Source organism: Cyrtonyx montezumae, unplaced genomic scaffold, assembly GCF_038088225.1.
Source record: "Cyrtonyx montezumae isolate F1298 unplaced genomic scaffold, pur_monq_1.0 scaffold_7, whole genome shotgun sequence".
NCBI classification, from domain to species: Eukaryota; Metazoa; Chordata; class Aves; order Galliformes; family Odontophoridae; genus Cyrtonyx; species Cyrtonyx montezumae.
This window is the reverse complement of record NW_027072078.1, coordinates 35,191,299-35,209,388: the sequence shown is the minus strand read 5'-3', so window position 1 is coordinate 35,209,388 and position 18,090 is coordinate 35,191,299. Positions and strand designations below refer to the sequence as shown.

Here is an 18,090-nt window from a genome sequence, read left to right as displayed (position 1 = left end):
AAACATGAGCTTGACATAAATTGATTTTACAAAAAAAAAAAACTGAACAGTCATTATCAATATGCAAGTTACCAAACCCCAGCTTCCCTAGTTATGAGTCACAAACCAGACCTCCTCCATCTCTGAAGATGTGCAGAAGCTGTTTTGCTTTGTTATTATTATTCTCTGCATTTTCATCCAGAGGAGCAATAAAGAGCATGATACACACACGCATGCTCTAAGGATATAGCATCCTGCAATTAAGTCGTCATTTAATTAAGACTTAATACAAAATACAGCAACTTTGCTAAGAACTGTAGGAAAGAAGAGTTGATCTGCAGCTTACTATGCACATACTGCAACACAGGCATCCTTCTTTTACACTCAGTCTAGGCAAAGGGCACACTGTGCTAGCAGACAGCACAAAGCTTCTCAGACACCCAGGTGTGATGCTGCTGGGTGCTGTGTTTCCCCAGCACACAGCAGGGATAACCACAGGGCTCCAAAACGTTCTCCAGAACACAGAGTGCCTCAGAAAGAGCACTTTGCATTATAATGCATATTCTGATCAACTCTTGGAGAGGGGTTGCATGCTTGCTGTGTCCTCAGGTGCAGCAGAGCACAGGATAAAGCTCTGTGCAGGTGAGGGATGTGACTGTGACAGTGCTGCCAGGACTGCAGCACAGGGCAGGTCTGCAGCCATCTTTTGCTTACAGAGCAGACACAGTTACAGAAATTACTGTAGCAGTTCACCCCCCCTCCCCCCAAACCAGAGGAATCTTAAAACCAGGCAGACAAGGCAAAAATGAAACTCAGTGGTACGGCTTTGGGACCACCAGCACCACACACGCCCAAGGAGCATCTGCATTAGGAGTCAGCCCTTGGGTCTTTCCTCCCCATCCTCCAGGGCTGCTTTATACCATTTTAACATCTGTTGGTCTCCCAAAACTTCTGTCCTTAAAAAACTAATTATTACTGGTAACTTCCAAAGATCAGAGTAATTTATTTTTGTCAAATGTGACTGAAGATTAATGGATACAATCAGAAATAATTTGGCGAAAATATATCAAACTCATGAAAAGCAAAATTTGTTGTTAAGTGAAGCAAACATAATAAAAGAGCAAGTTCCATGAATGAACAGTAACAACACACAATTCATTAACCAAATGCCTAAGAATATTTCACACTTCAGAAATCCACTGATATAATCAGAATATCTAGTAAAAGGAACCATTACCTACAATAATTTCTGTATGCTTCACAACTATATTTTCCTTCACAATACAGCAAAGGGAGAAACGAAAAGATGCAAAGCCACTATTTCTTTTTTAATTTGTCATTAAAAGTAACTTGATTTGCAGGTACCTAACAATGATGCATACCTTGCTGCTCAGTCTGTTTCAAAACGATCACACCTTCTGGCCAAGCATTCTCCAAACCAAACTCCACATAACAATCCTGGAGTCAGGTTTTGCCTCTTGCTTCTGACATACATCTACACATTCAGCAACCTGAAGAACTTTATGACTATTTTATACAGATATTTTCTATTTCAGTTTAAAAAGAAAAATGTAAACAGCAAGGTCAAAAATATAACCAACCTTCATTGATGCCCATTTCTCATTGGCTGACTGCACTGAAAACAACAACAGAAAGAACACCTCCCAAGGTCAGCTTTTCTCACTCATCTTTTAGAGCTTTCTGAATAAAAATACAGTATAGCATTTCAGCTGAGCAGGAGCTCCAGCCTCACTCTCAGAAGCCTGTGCATTCTCACCTCTGCATCTGTAGACTTGCTTTCTCCAAATCTGTAAAACTATTGTCTCCTAGAGCCATCGAGTTTGATTAGAAGCTTCTGGCTAATGTTACCACGTGAGGAGGACAACAGTAGGTGCTCATGCCCTGCATCCCCCCATAACCAGAGCTCTGCCCAGGACAGATGAGCTGCTGCACAGCTGCCAGGCAGCAGTCCACTGCCACGCACACACATTCTCAGCCTCCTGCAAATGTCAGGTAAAAAGCATCACCTTGAACTCATTTGACCTTGAGCTTTCTGATGGAAGGTTAACAATCAGTTCTTCCACTTCAGGTAGCTTCTTGAACCAGTTACACAGCTAATCCCACAAAAGAGGAGCCAACAGAGCACAGATCTACTGTACGCCGCTGCAGCCTGAATGGTGGGAGTAGCTTCCCTACACCAGCAATGCAACAAGCAGCTACAAAGCATTAGTGGAGGTTGTACATCTCTCACATTACAGGAAACATGAGCTTGAGATCCATGTGCCTCATTGTAAATTCATGCTTGCTCCATTCAGAAATAGTGCTAGAAGTGTTGTGCAAGCATTATCTTCTCGCTGCAAGCACACAAGTGTGACTACAGATAAACCAACTAAGCAAGAAGAGAAGGAGAAATCCATCCAAAAGCAGCCAGCAGAAGGGCTAGTATGATGTGAACTGCATACTAGCATTTAGACAATGAAAACTGTGCTGAAATAAGATTTTTTCTTTGGGTTCCTTTCAGCTCCTGAGATCAGAAGGCAGTATTATAACCAGGCATTCAGAGGATGCATTTTCTACCTTCAAGTGGCTACTGAAAGCCAATCTGGTTAATTATTATAAACCACGTAATCCAAGAATGAAAGTCTTACCTCTAGTGACTGCATCTAAGGCACAGCCACATCCTGTTGCTCCTCCACCTATGATAAGAACATCAAATTCAGATGTGCTTTTTAGCGTTGAAATCTGCTCTTCTCTTGTTGGAAAATCATTCTTTATGGGAACAGTCACTGCTTCTGCAGCTTGGACATTCCCCAAGGTGCCCTACGAGGATAAAAAACAAAACAAAGATCCATATTTAACACGTATCCAAAAACCACACACACTTACATACACGTACAACAAGTCACAGCACCTTCTATTACCTAGAAGGTACGCTGAAGTATTTCAAGCCACTTTAGCTTTATGTAATGATAATACCGTATCAAAACATTATGGAGCAAATACTATCAAAAACATTAAGAGTTAGCATATACAAATAGACAAAATGAAGTAATTATAATAGTATACTCAAGTGCTATTACCTAACAATATATTTCTGCTATGTCAAAGAATATCACATGCACAGGAAGCATTAAAAAAAATTAAAACTACACTTGGTTATGTTCTCAGCTCTTTGACAAAAGAAGAAACTACATTAAGGAAAGGACTTCAATGTGCATTTTTTCATTTGACTACTGACTACTCGTACAGTGACATTAATCTAAGCTCAAGTTTGACCATGTACTTGAGACTACAAGGTTTACATATGGCATACTAATAGTGAGGAAGCAATTTCTATATTGTTTCTTACATCCTCTAGGCAAGCAGTTGGTACCTGCAGCATGCTGGAACACAGCTTGTCTTCCAAGCAACCAGCACTTCCAGAGGTGGCTGCTTCAAGCCATGTGCATGCTCCCTGTGAGCTCATGGGAACCCCCCAGCACAAATGCTGCCCCGCAGCCAGCCCTGCTCTCCACACCACTGATGTGGGTCGTGGTGAAGCATGACACCTTTAACCAAGTTACAAAGGCTCTCCTCAGTCAGTACTGATTTAAACTGAATTCTGGACATCTTCACGGCCATGGGTACCACCAAATCCTCTGAAGTGTACGTTCAGCAAAATGTGAGCTCACACCGGTGGCTGTAGGCAGGCATCATAACCATTCAAACAGTTAAATATGATGCAACATCACAAGAGTCACGCTTGCTGTCTCTTTGTGTGCAGCTCCAGCTTTACTTTGTGTTCCAACTCTGTTCCTCCCAGGTTCCCCTCACTCACCACCACCCCTCATTCTGCACACAGCTAGGCAGTGAGTTCTCTAACTGCTATCTGGTTCTTTCTTCTGAAGACCCAAAGGACCCACATTTTCCACCAATGTTTCCAGAAGATGCTCTTTAACCACTGCATTTTTAAAACATGCACTACAGAGAGTGGGAGACCAGGGTCAGGGTAACAAACTGGGAGATGCAGAACAGATAAAAATCAGTAGGAAATTAAAGCCACTCATTTCAGAGAGTTCCCTGGAAGTTACACTTCCCACACACACAGAAAACAACAATCCAAGTATTTAAGCACCATTCTCTGTGTCCCCATCCCTGGGTATGTGGCACTAAGGGACACAGCCATGAGGCATGGTAGGGGTGGAGTGGGCCTGGGCATCCTAGAAGTCTTCTCCAACCCTAATGACTCTATGAGCATAATCCATCTTAAGTCTAAACAGCAGATTTAATTGATGTCAGACAGCCTGAGACCAGGCCTCCTAGAAAGGACAGCAGCTACATTCAAGTAACAAAGCAAAATACTATCTTCTTACTGTTATCAAAAACAGTCTGCTATGTTTTTCCACCCACTGCTTACAACATACATTAATTTGTCACTCAAGATCCCTCATTTAGGTTTCCATTTCCGGAACGAGCGGACCTGGATGACTTCCTCAGTTACCAAAATGTGTTACCAGCTGTTGCACTGCCAACTGTGAAGGAAGTCCTCCAGGCCCTGCCCCACCTACACCCCCCCAGCAGCATGCCCTGCCTCGCTGCTCTCCCCAGGAGCCACAAAGAGCTGTCTGCATGTACAAGCTACCTTCAGGTTTTAAGAACTCCAAGCACTTCTTCCCTGGCATTTGCAGAGGGAAGGGAAAATACACCTGCCATAGTGGAACAGCTTGACTGACAAAAGGTAGCTCTGGCACTTGCAGCCATCTGTTCCTATCTGCAGCGGAAGAGGTTTCCAGCAGCTACCGGCCAAATGGTGCAGCTCCTCTTCAGCTAGCAACTCCGTGCTCTGGGAGCTCTGTTAGCAGGCCCAGGGAGCCTAAGGTAGAAGGGATTCTTGCAACATCCAATTCGGCCATGCTCTGAAGCCTCAACTCTGTTTGAACTGTGAGATGTATTCTCAGTGCTGCTATAAACTTATCACTGCAACTGGCAACACAGACTAGTAGCCTCTAGTCCCACCTAAAGGAAGCATACATTGAGAAACACACAACTAATGACCAAAGCTCATCTCATAATCATGAGTTATACGGACTGTAACAAAAGTGGCTCGTGGAAATTACTTGAACACTTCCATTCCAGGCATCACACCTCAGCAAGCAAAGTGGGACCATAGGAAGAACGCTCTGCTCTAGTTCAGAGTTGCTTTTTAAGTGCTTACGTTAAGTTTGGGGAAAGGAATACAATAAAAACAAAAGTCAGAGCTCACGAAGTGCTGACACCATTTAGTTTCCTTGAAGCGCGTTATCTGAGACGAATATGCTAAGAGAGAGCTCCAAGCAAGCAGCCCCAGTGCACCAGAAGCACAGAGATCAGTACACGAGTGACTGAACGTAAGCAAAGTGATTAGCAGCCCAGGAATTGATATAGATATGATTCATCTTGCTGTCAATTAAATGTGCGACTGAAGAAAAGCTGCATACAGGGATTCCATCTGCAATAACGTGATTAGTTTGGCAGTGAACAAGTATGTTTACTGAAATAAGCAATTGCTGTTTATATCTACAATTTCTCAGGCAAGAGTTCCTTGAATGGTTTTGATTACACTCTTAGAGAGAAGAAATGTAGTTTGGCAGTCTGAATTCAATCATCAAGTTATAAAGTGATCTAGTAATCCATAAGCAAGCATTCTTGTTAATTTGGCTAATGTAAATCTCCAGGTAGGTTCACGGAGGCAAATCCATCATCCCTATTCATTAAAAAGGAAAATGAAAGTAATTAAAAACCCCAATGATGAGCAGTAGTGAACTCAGCACGTCCACGTTTGAGAACCGTCGGCGTTGTTTAAAATGAATTCCACTTACAGTGGCGGCGCTGAAGGGAACTAAGCCATCTTATTAAGCCAGTAAATATCCCAGTGATCAGGTTACCATTCAAAACACAGAAGTATTCATCTATCAGCTTATGAGTTAAATTCAACAACTCTGTCATGTCAACACATGTTCCCATCCTCCCTCTGCTCAGCAGGAGCTGTGTGTTGTCAAAAAACAAGACACAATCAGGAGAACTGACTCAACTGCTTGCATGTCTGCATATGCCACATACAATCAGGGAATATACATCTCTATTGCCTCAGTTGCTGTTGCAGAAACAGTCTCCCAGGCGTCAGCACTTTCATCTCTATGTTCACAGGAAAATAAGTTGGGATAAGCAACATGACACAGGGACAGATCGGAATCCACGGTGTTTTATTTCCTTCCAGTTCCTTACACCCAGGCACTAAGCGTGCCATTCTCATCCAGGCTTTCACCCTTCAGCCCAGTAAGAGCAACTTCAATTCCAACATCAGAAGCTGCCAATACTCATCGCTTTCGGTTGACAAACCACTCACTAATATGCCCGACTAACAGATCCAAGGCATGTCCCACCCATTCTGCAGAGCTGGCAGCTCACTGCCCCTTAGCTTTTCCCTTTGAGCAGCCCAGGAGAGCTGAGCTTCACAGGAGCATCAGCTGAGCAAACACGGAACAAACACAGACACATCAACCACACCGTGCACTCAGGGTTACTGACCAGTGGAGGTCTCCGTTCTGTGCATGGGTGCCCTAATTCCAGGATGCTAACACAGCACAGACACCCAGAGCTGCTTACAACACAAAAACCAAGCACACCGCTTTATTTGCCTTTTATTTCTGTCCTATTATGTGACAGATTCTGATCTTGAAATAACAAGCAGACTTCCTACAATGTGTAGCCAATTAGTGCACATCTTGGGGCAATATCCTTCCCTGGCACAGGGAATTGGCACAAGGATATTGATCTTTGCCCTAGCATACATTTGATTGGCAGGCATTATTAAAAAGAGGACACTTGGGCTGGGGGACATGCCCACAGCTTAGATGTGTCAACACTACAAATGGACCGTCCTCCTTTGTGTCAATCCCTCCAGTTACATTCCACCTGCTGCCCTACATTAGGTGTTTAAGGCAGAAGCTTTAAGGGACATCACATGGGGAACGTGCAAGTTAGTACAACATGAAAACAACATGCTGTTCACTTGACAGATCCATTTGCTTACACATATGCTGGAAATTTTTCAGATCCTTTGTAGACAGACACTACACAATAGGTTCAGAAATGGAAGGACAAGTGGATTTTTTCATTTTGACACCACATGTTTTTTTTAATTTGCCTTTGGAAATTTGTAATGATCATCCAATAAGAGCAGAAAACCAGAAACTCTTGGATACCTCAACACTGCGTAGATGACAAACTAGCTATCCAGATCAGTTCTGCCTTCCAACTCCTTATTTTATTTAGCAGTCCTAAGATTTGAAGCTGCAGTTTCCAACAGTAATGAAGCCAGATTGTAAAATCCTATGATAACGGCTCCAGAGAGAGTTAGATGCAGTACTCAGAACAGGCAGTCCAATGGGAAGCTTGCTTCAAATGCTAGGCTTTATTTTTTGCAACAGTATCTGAAGCTATAAGGATCCTGGCTTATCCACTTTCCAGCTAGGTTCCCCAGGAATGACTCATCTCATCTGCCTTACCAATATCTCACTGTACTCCTCTTCACATGGAAACAGCCAGAAGTTTCAGATTATCGTTCACTCAGGCCCACCCGGCACACCGTCAGGAAGTTAAGACCTACCTGCATCCCTGGGTTTCAGTTTTCTTGGTTTGAATAGGAACCCACAGTAAATACGTGGTAGTTAAGCAGCTCAGAGTAACTTGCTGTTGATAAGGAGCTGACCAATTGCATCTCTAAGGTAAGAAGCAGAAAGCTCCCTGGAAAAAGAGCACTCACTCACCTAGCTGCTTAACTGGTATCATCTGAAAGGAGAGACGAGGTGCCCCTCTTGAGGCTTAAGCTCTTTCCAAAAGCATATGGAAGCAAACCAGGCCAGAGCACTGCCTGCACCTATTTCAAACTGTATGGAACACCAACTGCAAATGCTGTTGGCCAAGAGTGAGGTACCAGCCTTGCTGCCTTGGCTTAATAGATGAGAAGGCATGTTCTCTACAAGCACAGCCTACAATCATACAAGACTTCTCAGGCAAAGCACAACTGCACTGAAATAAGAGCTATTTGCCTAAAACCACTAGCTGCTGATCAGCACCGACTCTGCTTAAAAGCAGACCACATCTCTTGTTACTTCTGCTGACATTTTTCCTAGGTTTCTGCATTGAAAAGTTGGAAAAGAAGAAAGCCAACAACAAAACATGGCTGCTCCAATTCACCTGGAAGCAACTACTATGGCAGTGACACCCAAAGACAAGAACCAGAATATAATACATCTCTTTCTGCTACCACTATCTTAATATTTACAACAACTTCCTTCACTGCTCTGGGAATCTTATCTCATCAGCGTGTCTTAATCACCCAAAATACAGCCTTAAACCATGTGTATTGGAACTGCTGAATCACGGCCTGAACCACTGATGGACCTCCTGAGATGAGCACAGGTGAAGGCAATGCACCTGTGTGACAGGGAGGGGTGGAGTCTGGCTCCACCTCTCCACCATTTAAGGGCTGACCACCACTGGGGAAGGATCTCTTTCTGGAGATTGCTCACTTTGGAGGTTTTTTTTATGCGAGCCTGGGACACAGGTGAGCATTTCATTAATTTTTGATTATTCCTTTCCACTGCAATAATCCTTCTAGTTATACAAGCTGTAAAATACCATCCTACCTACAGTACTATTTGGAACTGTTCATTTTGTTAACTATACACATCTTGAGCATATCCGTGTCTGGGTTGCACCCAGTGAGACACCAATGTCACCACGAACAGAAGCCTTCCCACAGCTCCCACCCTAAAACAATTACCAGCTTTCTGAACTGACTACGACCTCTGACTAAAGCTGAGATTCTCAGGTAATGCTAGTGTTTCTATGTACTTCAAGCAGCTTGTACTTCAGTGGGTATTGCTCACTCCTCCCACAACCAAGTAACACCCCTGATGGTACCCAAAGGATATTTCTTTAAACAAGAAAAATGATTTACATGAATCACTCTTTGCCACTGGTTAAAGACCCGCAATGGTGAAACATCATTTAATGCCATCCTCCAGATAGCATGCAGCAAATCAAGCTGAGAGGCTCTTGGCATTCCTTCCCAAACAAAGCTATTCGTATAAGCCTAACATACGCTCAAACAGATTTTAAGCTTCATATTTTATCAGAAGTCATAATTAATACTTACGTGTTTGTTTCTATACTGAGAAAATTGAGAGAGGCCAAAAACTGTTGCTATGGCACCTCCTCCAATGAGAACAGTTCCTTTCACTGCCTTCTGAAATGCCATTTTTTACTGTAAGAAAAGAAGATAAAAATTAATAGGCAGTTATACCATGTCAGAATCTAGGCAACACAGAATAGACCATTTGTAGAAGACGAAGATGATGTTGTGACAAGTTGGAACTTAAGAGTAGCAATAGAGTAATTAATGATTTTCATGACAATCGTAGTGATTTCTAAACAAATGTAGACAGAGGCAAGTCAGAATGCTCTGGTATTTGCTACTGAAGTAGAATAACAAAAGACTACTTAAACATACAGGGATATCTATGGGTACATGCATACTTGATGCTGTACATGCATACCTGCCTACACGACAAGCACTTACAATACAGTGGCAAACGCAGAGCATAAACATTGCCATCAGCCAGATGGCCACCCAATCCTTAGTGCAGCAGAACAGCTGATCTGCCTGCAAGATCACCTTCAGCTACCCTCCATCCCATCAAAATCATTTTTACAACCAATTACCCCAGCAGCACCCTATCCCATGCCTCCACCAGGAATTACAGTCGTGCTCTCACAGCTCATCCTACCCAGGCACGGCGCGGAAGCGATGCACTGCCAGCCAGGAACGGCTCCTTCAGCAAGAAGCAGCAGCAGAGGCAGTGGACAAGACCAAGTGGTTTAAAACAAATGCATAACTTCTTCATCCAGCTTCAGAGGTACTAAAGCCAGGCCTATGTAGGTCAGGCACATTCTTAAAAGGCCCAGTGTTTGGGTGCTGAATGAAAAATTTGCATGGAACTGACTTGAATCTTAAGTAGGCACAACCCAACCCATCCTCCCAGGACCAAGGCAGCTCACACCCCAAAGAAACAACATGCATAGAGTCAGAACAGCTCAGACAGCACTCCGAATCCTGAGGTGACAAGGGAGTTTTGTGCCCTGGCTCCACACAGCAGCCTCAACACAAAAGCACTGCTGCAACACAGCACAGGCAGCACACGCAGCCCTGTGAGCCCCCGTGCATCCGCAGTGCAGCAGGGGAAGGTCTGGGCCCCGTTCCATCTTTCAGTTGGCATTGCAAGTGACACCAAAGATGTTTAAAAACAAGGCAAACTTCATTATAAACTTTCTAATAACTTCATTTTAAAGATTGATCCCTTCATCACCTCTGTGTACTATGCTTGCACAGAGGGAGAAAGCACACAAAGTTGCTGTACACAGATGTTTGAGGAATGGATGTTGTGTGCACCAATGCATCAGTTACTGTGCAGGAACAGAGGGCCTGCACCTTCCCAGCGTTTTTGGGAAGAGCAGCACACACGCTCTGAAAGGTTCCCATCACAAAGACAACCTTTATTGGATTGTCAATAGAGTACCAAGTTTTCCACCGACTTCATATTTGTCTCAAAAATGACCAAATTCATCTCTATATCATGACTGGGGGAAGGGCCCCAAATCCCACACCACCCAGCATTAACACAACTACGAAGAGCACACGGACGCAACGAGCATCAGGTCACACGCCCCACGGCTGCACAATGCACATGGCAATGGCAAATGGGCATGTACTCAAGCACTCTGTGTACTATACATTCCCACTATATGGTTTCTGCAAGTCACCTGCCCACCCAGTGCCCCAGAGACCATTCCCTGCACTGGTTCCCACAGCTATCCAAATTCCTCACAACTACAGCTGTTGTTTTTGGCTTGTCTTTAAAGTAAGGGCACTGGGATACCAGGATGATGCGCCCTACCACATCATACTAACAGAACTTTGGGTGTTCTGAAAAAAATCCAGGCCTTTAAAAAGGAATTACATTACGTCTTGTAGTCAGTTACCATTGCACCTCCTGTTGAAGAACTCCTGCCGCACCAACCAGACCCTAAATCTTCTCTCCCCGTGATCCAAGCAGAAGTATCACTGCATATATGAAAAAGCACAAAATCTGTGTACTACGTTTCCAAGCTGCTTGCACAAATTTATGAATATAATAAAAGAAAAACTCTACACTCAGTCAGTTACATAAATAACTACAGGATATTTTTTCCAGTAGCTTGAAGTGCTATTTTCTCCCGATTACATTCTGTTGTTAAAATCCTCAAACTCCATACTCACACGGGGAATAAAAGCCTTTCCAGGCCACCGCTGGGAAATTAGATACTAGCAAATATTACACCTATTCTTCATATTCAAAGGGCCACACCTCACCTGTTTCTCTCTCCAGAACCAGCAGGTACCAACCCAAAGCCTCCCACTCTCAGCTGCATCAGCTCAGCAGCTCCCAATGCCACGTCTCTTTCTGCAGCCTGGTGCCAACACCCAACACTGCCCTTCCAGGGCAGGCTGCTTAACAAGTCACAGTGTGCAGCTGTACTCACAGACAATGCCATCTAGGATGTGGCAGGCTCTCACTCAGTGGCCACATCAGACACCAGGTCTGCCAGAAAGCCTCGAAGCACCTCTGTCACCAGCACTGACACAGAACACCACACTCCTTGGTACGCATGAACAGCTTCTGAAGACCAACCATCCTTTAACAGATGATGAGAATCAAACAAAGGCTCAATTCAAAACTGATTTCTCAAAAGTTTTGGATGAGGCATGCAAAAATCTTCAGAATGGTATCTTTCACACCACTGAGTTTTGCAAACTATCCTTTCCCACCTTCAAATTTCTCCCATTGAAGCTCTACACCCTCTGCTCTGCCCTGGAGGGGGACGGATGGGGGGGGGGACAGCTGGAGCACCATGCACAGTGCTGGGCTCCCCAGCTCAGGGCAGGTTGGGCTGGAGGAGCTCCAGAGGCCTCTTCCAGCCCCTGTGATTCTGTACCCCTGCACCACAGCAGCTCCTCCTCACCCACAGAGCCCTGCTCCAGGCAGGAGGGCAGCAGGAGCAGCCCAAACCTGGCCCAGGCAGCCCTGTGGCTCAGTGGCAGCACAGGCAGAGAAATGCCAGGCTCGCTAAGCATGCACCTGTGGAGGTGTTCCCTGTGTCCCACAGGAGCTTCTAAGGGCTACTGCAAGCACCAAACAGGATGAACCAGAGAGCAGAAGAGGAAATAGGAAAGAATGCAGGCCATGTAATTACAGCAAAGATCGTGCGTGCAATGCCTGGGATGCAGACAAGTGCCTCAACTCAAAAACCCTCATCTACTGCAAGAAGATAATAAAACCTGACTCTCTACCAAGCTGTGATCAGCAACTTGTGATGGAAACTCAGAATTTTATATTAAGATGCATCATAAGAGCATGCAGCTCAAGAAGCAGTGCAGTCTGAAATAAGTCATCCTTCCAGAGCACAAACATCCTGAATGATCCTTAAAACCGGCTCAAACAGCACATAAAGGGTTAATGGTGTAAATCCCCAGGTTAAGCAAGCCTTAGCCCTTCTTTCCAGGCAGGTTTTGATGAGCAGCACCTGTGGATCCATGTCCTCAGCCACAGGGCTGCTGCAGCCCTTGGTGGGCCCCGGGTGAAGCTGCAGCAGGACTGGGGAGCCCTCTGCTGCCACAGGGCACACCACGAGCAGCAGCACCGTGTGCAGTGCGACCTGCCCAGACGCGGTAAGCAACCCACAGGGAAAGCTTTCCGGCAAGGCAGCAGAGCACAGGGATGCACAGCAGCATCAGCTCAACTCATAGCTATCTCAAGACGCCCTATCAGAAGCACGCATAGCACAAAGGAAAAGAAAGCAGCCTACAGGAAGTGGGAACCACTCAAGAGGTTTTATCAGGACAAACTCACGCTTTCGGTTTCCAAGCACTCACTACAAACTGCCCTCGCGGCACGAACCTCTCCCTCCTGTGCTGAATTCCTACCCAGCTGCACAAAGCACGCTCCCGGTGGTCCAGAGGAGCGTGGTTGCCCAGCCAGCAGCTCACCATGGCAACCACTCAAACCCAGAGCTGCAGGACCCCCAGCCCTGCTCCCCAGTAACACTGCCGAAGACGGGGCTTTGCTTCCAGCCCCACGCTTAACATGCAAAAAGCAGACAGACGGCACAACTTACATCCTGTTTCTAAAGAAACTATTTCAACACCCGACCTCAAGCTTCCGAGCAGGACATCCCACGGGACACGTCTCTGCCTCCCCGGCCGCTGCGATGCCCAGGAGGAGCATGCCCTGCTCCCCGTAGCGCCCGGCCCAGGCTGAGCAGGCAGCCTGCTGTTGGCTGGGATCTCAGCTGGGGTTGTGTAACACTGCAGCCTGCCAGCACACGGCACTCCCAGCCCTCCCCAGGTAGCCCGGCTGCTGGGCTCCGGTCCCTTCTAATTATCGAGGTACAGAGCTAGGGAGGGCACGGGGAAGGCTGGCTGAAGGAGGAGAGGCACGGGGGAGGAGGGAGCGAAGGGAGGCTCAGACGCAGTAGCTGGAAGACAAACTACCGCAAAGGAAGACGACTACTTTAGCAAAAACGCAGAGACAGATGGATGCAAACTGTAAAGCTTTGCAATAAGTGTGACGCCCTGTATGCTGCCATCAGACATGGTGTATGAGACGCAAAACCTGTTAAATTAAGAGAAGAAATCCAATCTGTTATGTTGTATATCTGAGCACTTTATGAGGCCATTACCATGGAATCTGGGTGCTTCACATTCCATTTTAAATGAACACATCTAATAAAGTGAGTCATTCAATGGAAGACTCAAAAATAGAAAACTTATAATCATCCCCACCAGGGTTTGCATAACCTGCCATTTGCACAGTAGCATTGTCTCATCTAGAGCTCTTCAGTTTTTCCAAAGCTTCTCAGAGGTGAACACTGGGTGATGTGAACCCCAAACCAAAGTTCCCTGCAGGCTGAGCTGGGCACCCTGCACTGCCTCTGCTATCCCTGTAATGAAGCTTCTGACCCTTGTGGCTGGGCTACTTGAGCTACTTAGAAGGTGGCTGCAGAGCTGGTGCCCAGGGCTGTGATGAGCCAGCCCATAATCAGGACTCCTGCTGCGGGCAGTGTAAGAGTTTAATGCAGGACTACTCAAGAGCAGATACTGACAGCTTGCAGAATGCACCCATGTAGGAAACGGTCAAAGAACATGGAAAAAATATAAAGGATGTCATGGGATCACATTAACAGCCCACACATAACACAATCACCTGCCACGTCCCGTGTAGCTGTCCTCGCTTGCTTTTAAGTGATTAAATCAGTTAACACTTTATAAGGCACGTCAGACCACACTAAGAGAAGCAAGCATCTTCAAAGGCAGTAATTAAAGCTTCAATCAGCCAGCTCTGGAGATGCTTGCCCTGCAGCACTCCTGCAACCACCAAGCACTGCTCTGCTCAGCTCCCATCTCCTGGGCTGCCCTCTGCTCTGACAAGTGCCCTTATGACTTCTCAATCTCACCCCTGCCAGCCACAGCTGTAAGTGAAGCCACACACCAAGAGAAGCTTCCAGCGGATGCAGAACTCAGCTGTCACCGAAACGCTGCTGAGGATGACACTCCAGATCCTCTCCTAAAGCCTCTGATGGTTACTTCAGGTTCTTAAACACAAGTTACAGCACTTTAATTAAAGTAATTATCCCAAAACAACCTCACCAGAAACACAGCCCATAATATCCGAACAGCTGGCAGGGTTAGAGTCCCTCGAAGCCACAGACCGCACTACACACTTGAAGTTCCGGCACCCTAAATTTAAAGTTCCCAAATCCCACAGGCCAACTTCCACTAATTAGTGGAAGCAAAGCAGCAGTTTGCCATATGGGGAGAATCCTGCCCACACGCCAGCGCGGTGAGCGGGCCCGAAAGGAGCTGCATGGCACATCACACACAAACCACGGGAAAACAAAGGAAGTCCTAGCTTCATCCTTCTCTTGCTCCCCACTGCTTCCAACATGCCTGCTGCTTGTGCTCTGGTGACCAAGATCTTCCCACCAGAATTAGATGGGAGCCAGAAGCAGAATCCTACAAGGGATGAACTTGGACTTCTCTCCCTCATGTGCGTGACAACTTTACTTTGTTTCACACACTACCATCACTCTCCAAAATAAACAAACCAACCAACCCCACAACCAAACCCAAAATGAAATAAAAACCTACAAAAAAAAACACCCAGCTTGTATTATAGATAAGGCAAGGAGGAGTTAGAAACAGTTACTGTATAGGTGTTACCCTTCTTTTCTGGCATTCCACATTCACTTCACATTTAATACAGATAAATAATACAAATCAGGCAGCCCACCAGTCCAGCTTCATCCTAATGCTCAGCTCTACCTACAGCTCCTTCCCTCCATCCTCCCACTCCAAGGCAGACACTAAAGGAGAAAAGCAAACTGCTATATGCTAAACACATCACAGGATTGGACACAGATCTGCACATACAGACAGGTACCCGCTCAAAGACAGGAAAACACATACAAATGAGGTTAATGACGTAGGCGTGTCAAGGAAGTAGCCTAGCTGTGCACATGGAGTTAAACTCAGCTCCCAGCCAACAGGAGGGGCACGCAGTCAGTACTGTTGTGAAAGAAGAACTAACACTTGGTTTGAGAAACATTTAGCGAAGCAAATGAGCCCCCATCCAAGGCTCGGTACCCAGCCAACCCAATCTCCATTGGCACTTTACATTTATAACTCTGGGCGAGTTCATCTGGCATTTGGAATCCTCTGAGGCAGTTACACATTCGCTTGGGAACTTGGATCAAATGCAGTTATTTAGAGGTAGAAAACGCTTCTCCCCCTGCACCACTAGGAAGAGGAAAATAAAAATCAATGCTATGATAACTTCTATGTTCTGAGTTCTGATTGCAAACCGTTTACTTGCGATGTAATACAGAAAGTTTTACAAAGCAGTGCCTTTTGGAAGAAGCAGAAGATACCTACGTTAGCAAGAGCATGGCACTGCAGTAGCACAACCCCACAGCAGGTGCTGCTGAGAGCAGCCTCCACAGTGCACCCACGGGCACCTGCTTTCAAGCAGCAGATACCCACAAAGCAGCTGAGCTACGTGAGGCCTTCCTTATTTAAAGGGAGATCTTCCCACTTCTGTCTGATCTGCTTTAGACCTGCACCCTAGGCCTCAGCACTCACCTAGCAACTGCTCAGCATCTCCTGCTCCTCCAGGAGCACGCAGGGCAGGCAGCCAGCACGCTCCCAGGCAGGTCACTGCCACAGGGACCTCCTTCTCCTGAAGTCTGCACCAGCAGGCTCCCACCAGCTGCAGAGCCAGTCCCTCAAAAAACAGGCTCAGACTACAAACGGAAAGCCAGGCATTATACAGCAGACATCCACAACTGTAATATCAGACCCCTGGTTTAAATGAAGTGCAGCAAAGGCCCGCAAGCTTTAGAAAAGATAAATGAATTCTTGAAATCCTATTTGCCAGCGTGTAAAGTCACTAAAACAAGGCAGCTGAGAGATGCAAGCTGTAGCCCAACAGGGTTGCCTGCAAACAGGAGCCCTCCTTGTGAAAGCAGTGATAAGTACACATGGAAGTAAAGTAATAATTACAAACAGGACATTGTGGGGGGAGGGGAAAGCACGCTAATGTATTTGCTAAAGCTCACAGAGCACTGCGAGGGGTAAGCATGAAGCAGAAGGGAACCTGTATGAGCTTTCACTTGGAAAGCTGCTGAAGGCCTCTGAATCCATCCACTTTTCTATTAGCAACAGATTACCAGGCAGCTCATCGTGTAGAAGGGCACAGCCTATGATGCTGCAGTCACTGTGCTCCCATGTATACATATATGCACATGCAGCTGAGTAAATCAAAGCACGCATCTACAGAAAGATGCACACAAAGTAAAACTCTACATTAGCCATAAAGTCTGCCTAATTTTTCATGTTCACTCATTTTCAATGAGTGAACCTCACTGAAAGCTTTCATCCAATGCTACAGCAAACGTGCACGGGAAGCATCTAACATTAATAACACCCCACTTGTTGCTATTATAGAACAGCCAATGTCACACTACACCTTAACTATCACCAGTTAGATCTCCAAACACCAGACTGAGTCATTACTACTTATCAGTCACTGCTCCCATCACTGCACAGGGCTGAAGAACCACACCTACTCCAAATGAGGAAAGGGAAAGGCGTGATGAACTTCAGTTAAAAATACATTGCGCTCCCAACAGCTGCCTCCTGAGCTCCTCATCCATGGCTGGAGATTATCTTACAGGGGGACCTGGGTGCCTCCAGGCTAACAACTGTTGTGCAAGCTGAGCATGCAGGCAGCTCACCGTCTGGAAACACGGGATAGTGAGAGCAGATCAGAGAAATCACAGCAGAGAGCATGAAAACACAACACACAAAGCACAGCCACGACCTGAACACGGCCAGATGATAAACACAAGAGTCTGCAGTGGTATCGGCCCCAGGCACAGCACTCCAAACCCTCAGAGCACAGCAGTCCTTCAGCCCGCAGCCACCCCATGCTTCCAGCTGCAGTGAGCGAGGCTGGGATGCCTTCCTGTGCCGCTCCACCCATCAATGCAATACTCTGCCCATTGTGAGCCAGGGCAGCACGGCACAGTGCAGCACGTGGAGAGGGCCTGGTCCGCTCATGGCACAGCAGGCAGCCACCGGGTCCGGCTGCTCTCCGCTCACGGTGTCCACGTGCAACTCCGACCTTCCTGCAGTAACAGGCTTACAAACATTGACAGCAGCGGCCGATTAGGAGAGATAAGGCCCCAGAGAAGCTCAGCAGTTCCTTATTACACCCGTCGTACACTCTCACCCAGAAGCAACGCCGTGCAAGTGCTCAAGGCGAGCCAGAGGAGCCGCTGCCCCGCGGCGTTCAGCATCCCCAGCTCACCCCGGGCCGGGGCTCACAGCCGCGGCACCGCGACGCTCAGAGCCACGGGGCCGAAGGACGCCCGCGGGACACGCGGAGCCAGACCCCGCCCGCGCACCCGCTCCTATTCGTTCCCCGCCGCCCA

The 18,090-nt window shown here is 46.4% G+C and overlaps 1 protein-coding gene across 6 annotated transcripts in view; it reads right to left on the bottom strand.

The window, feature by feature from the left end:
* GPD2 (glycerol-3-phosphate dehydrogenase 2) overlaps positions 1-18,090 on the bottom strand; it is a 47,244-nt gene that overhangs the window by 28,892 nt on the left and 262 nt on the right. For 2 of the 6 annotated variants that reach the window (XM_065750859.1, XM_065750861.1), the window contains exons 2-3: positions 9,161-9,268; positions 2,628-2,799 (exon numbers count right to left, since the gene is read on the bottom strand). In XM_065750859.1, the coding sequence (XP_065606931.1) occupies positions 2,628-2,799; positions 9,161-9,262 (274 nt within the window). In that variant the 5' untranslated portion in view covers positions 9,263-9,268. Of the gene's footprint in view, positions 1-2,627; positions 2,800-9,160; positions 9,269-9,791; positions 9,849-15,421; positions 15,437-16,237; positions 16,291-17,812; positions 17,835-18,090 lie in introns of those variants that run through there. The other 4 variants (XM_065750862.1, XM_065750860.1, XM_065750863.1 and 1 more) reach the window with 4 other exon arrangements.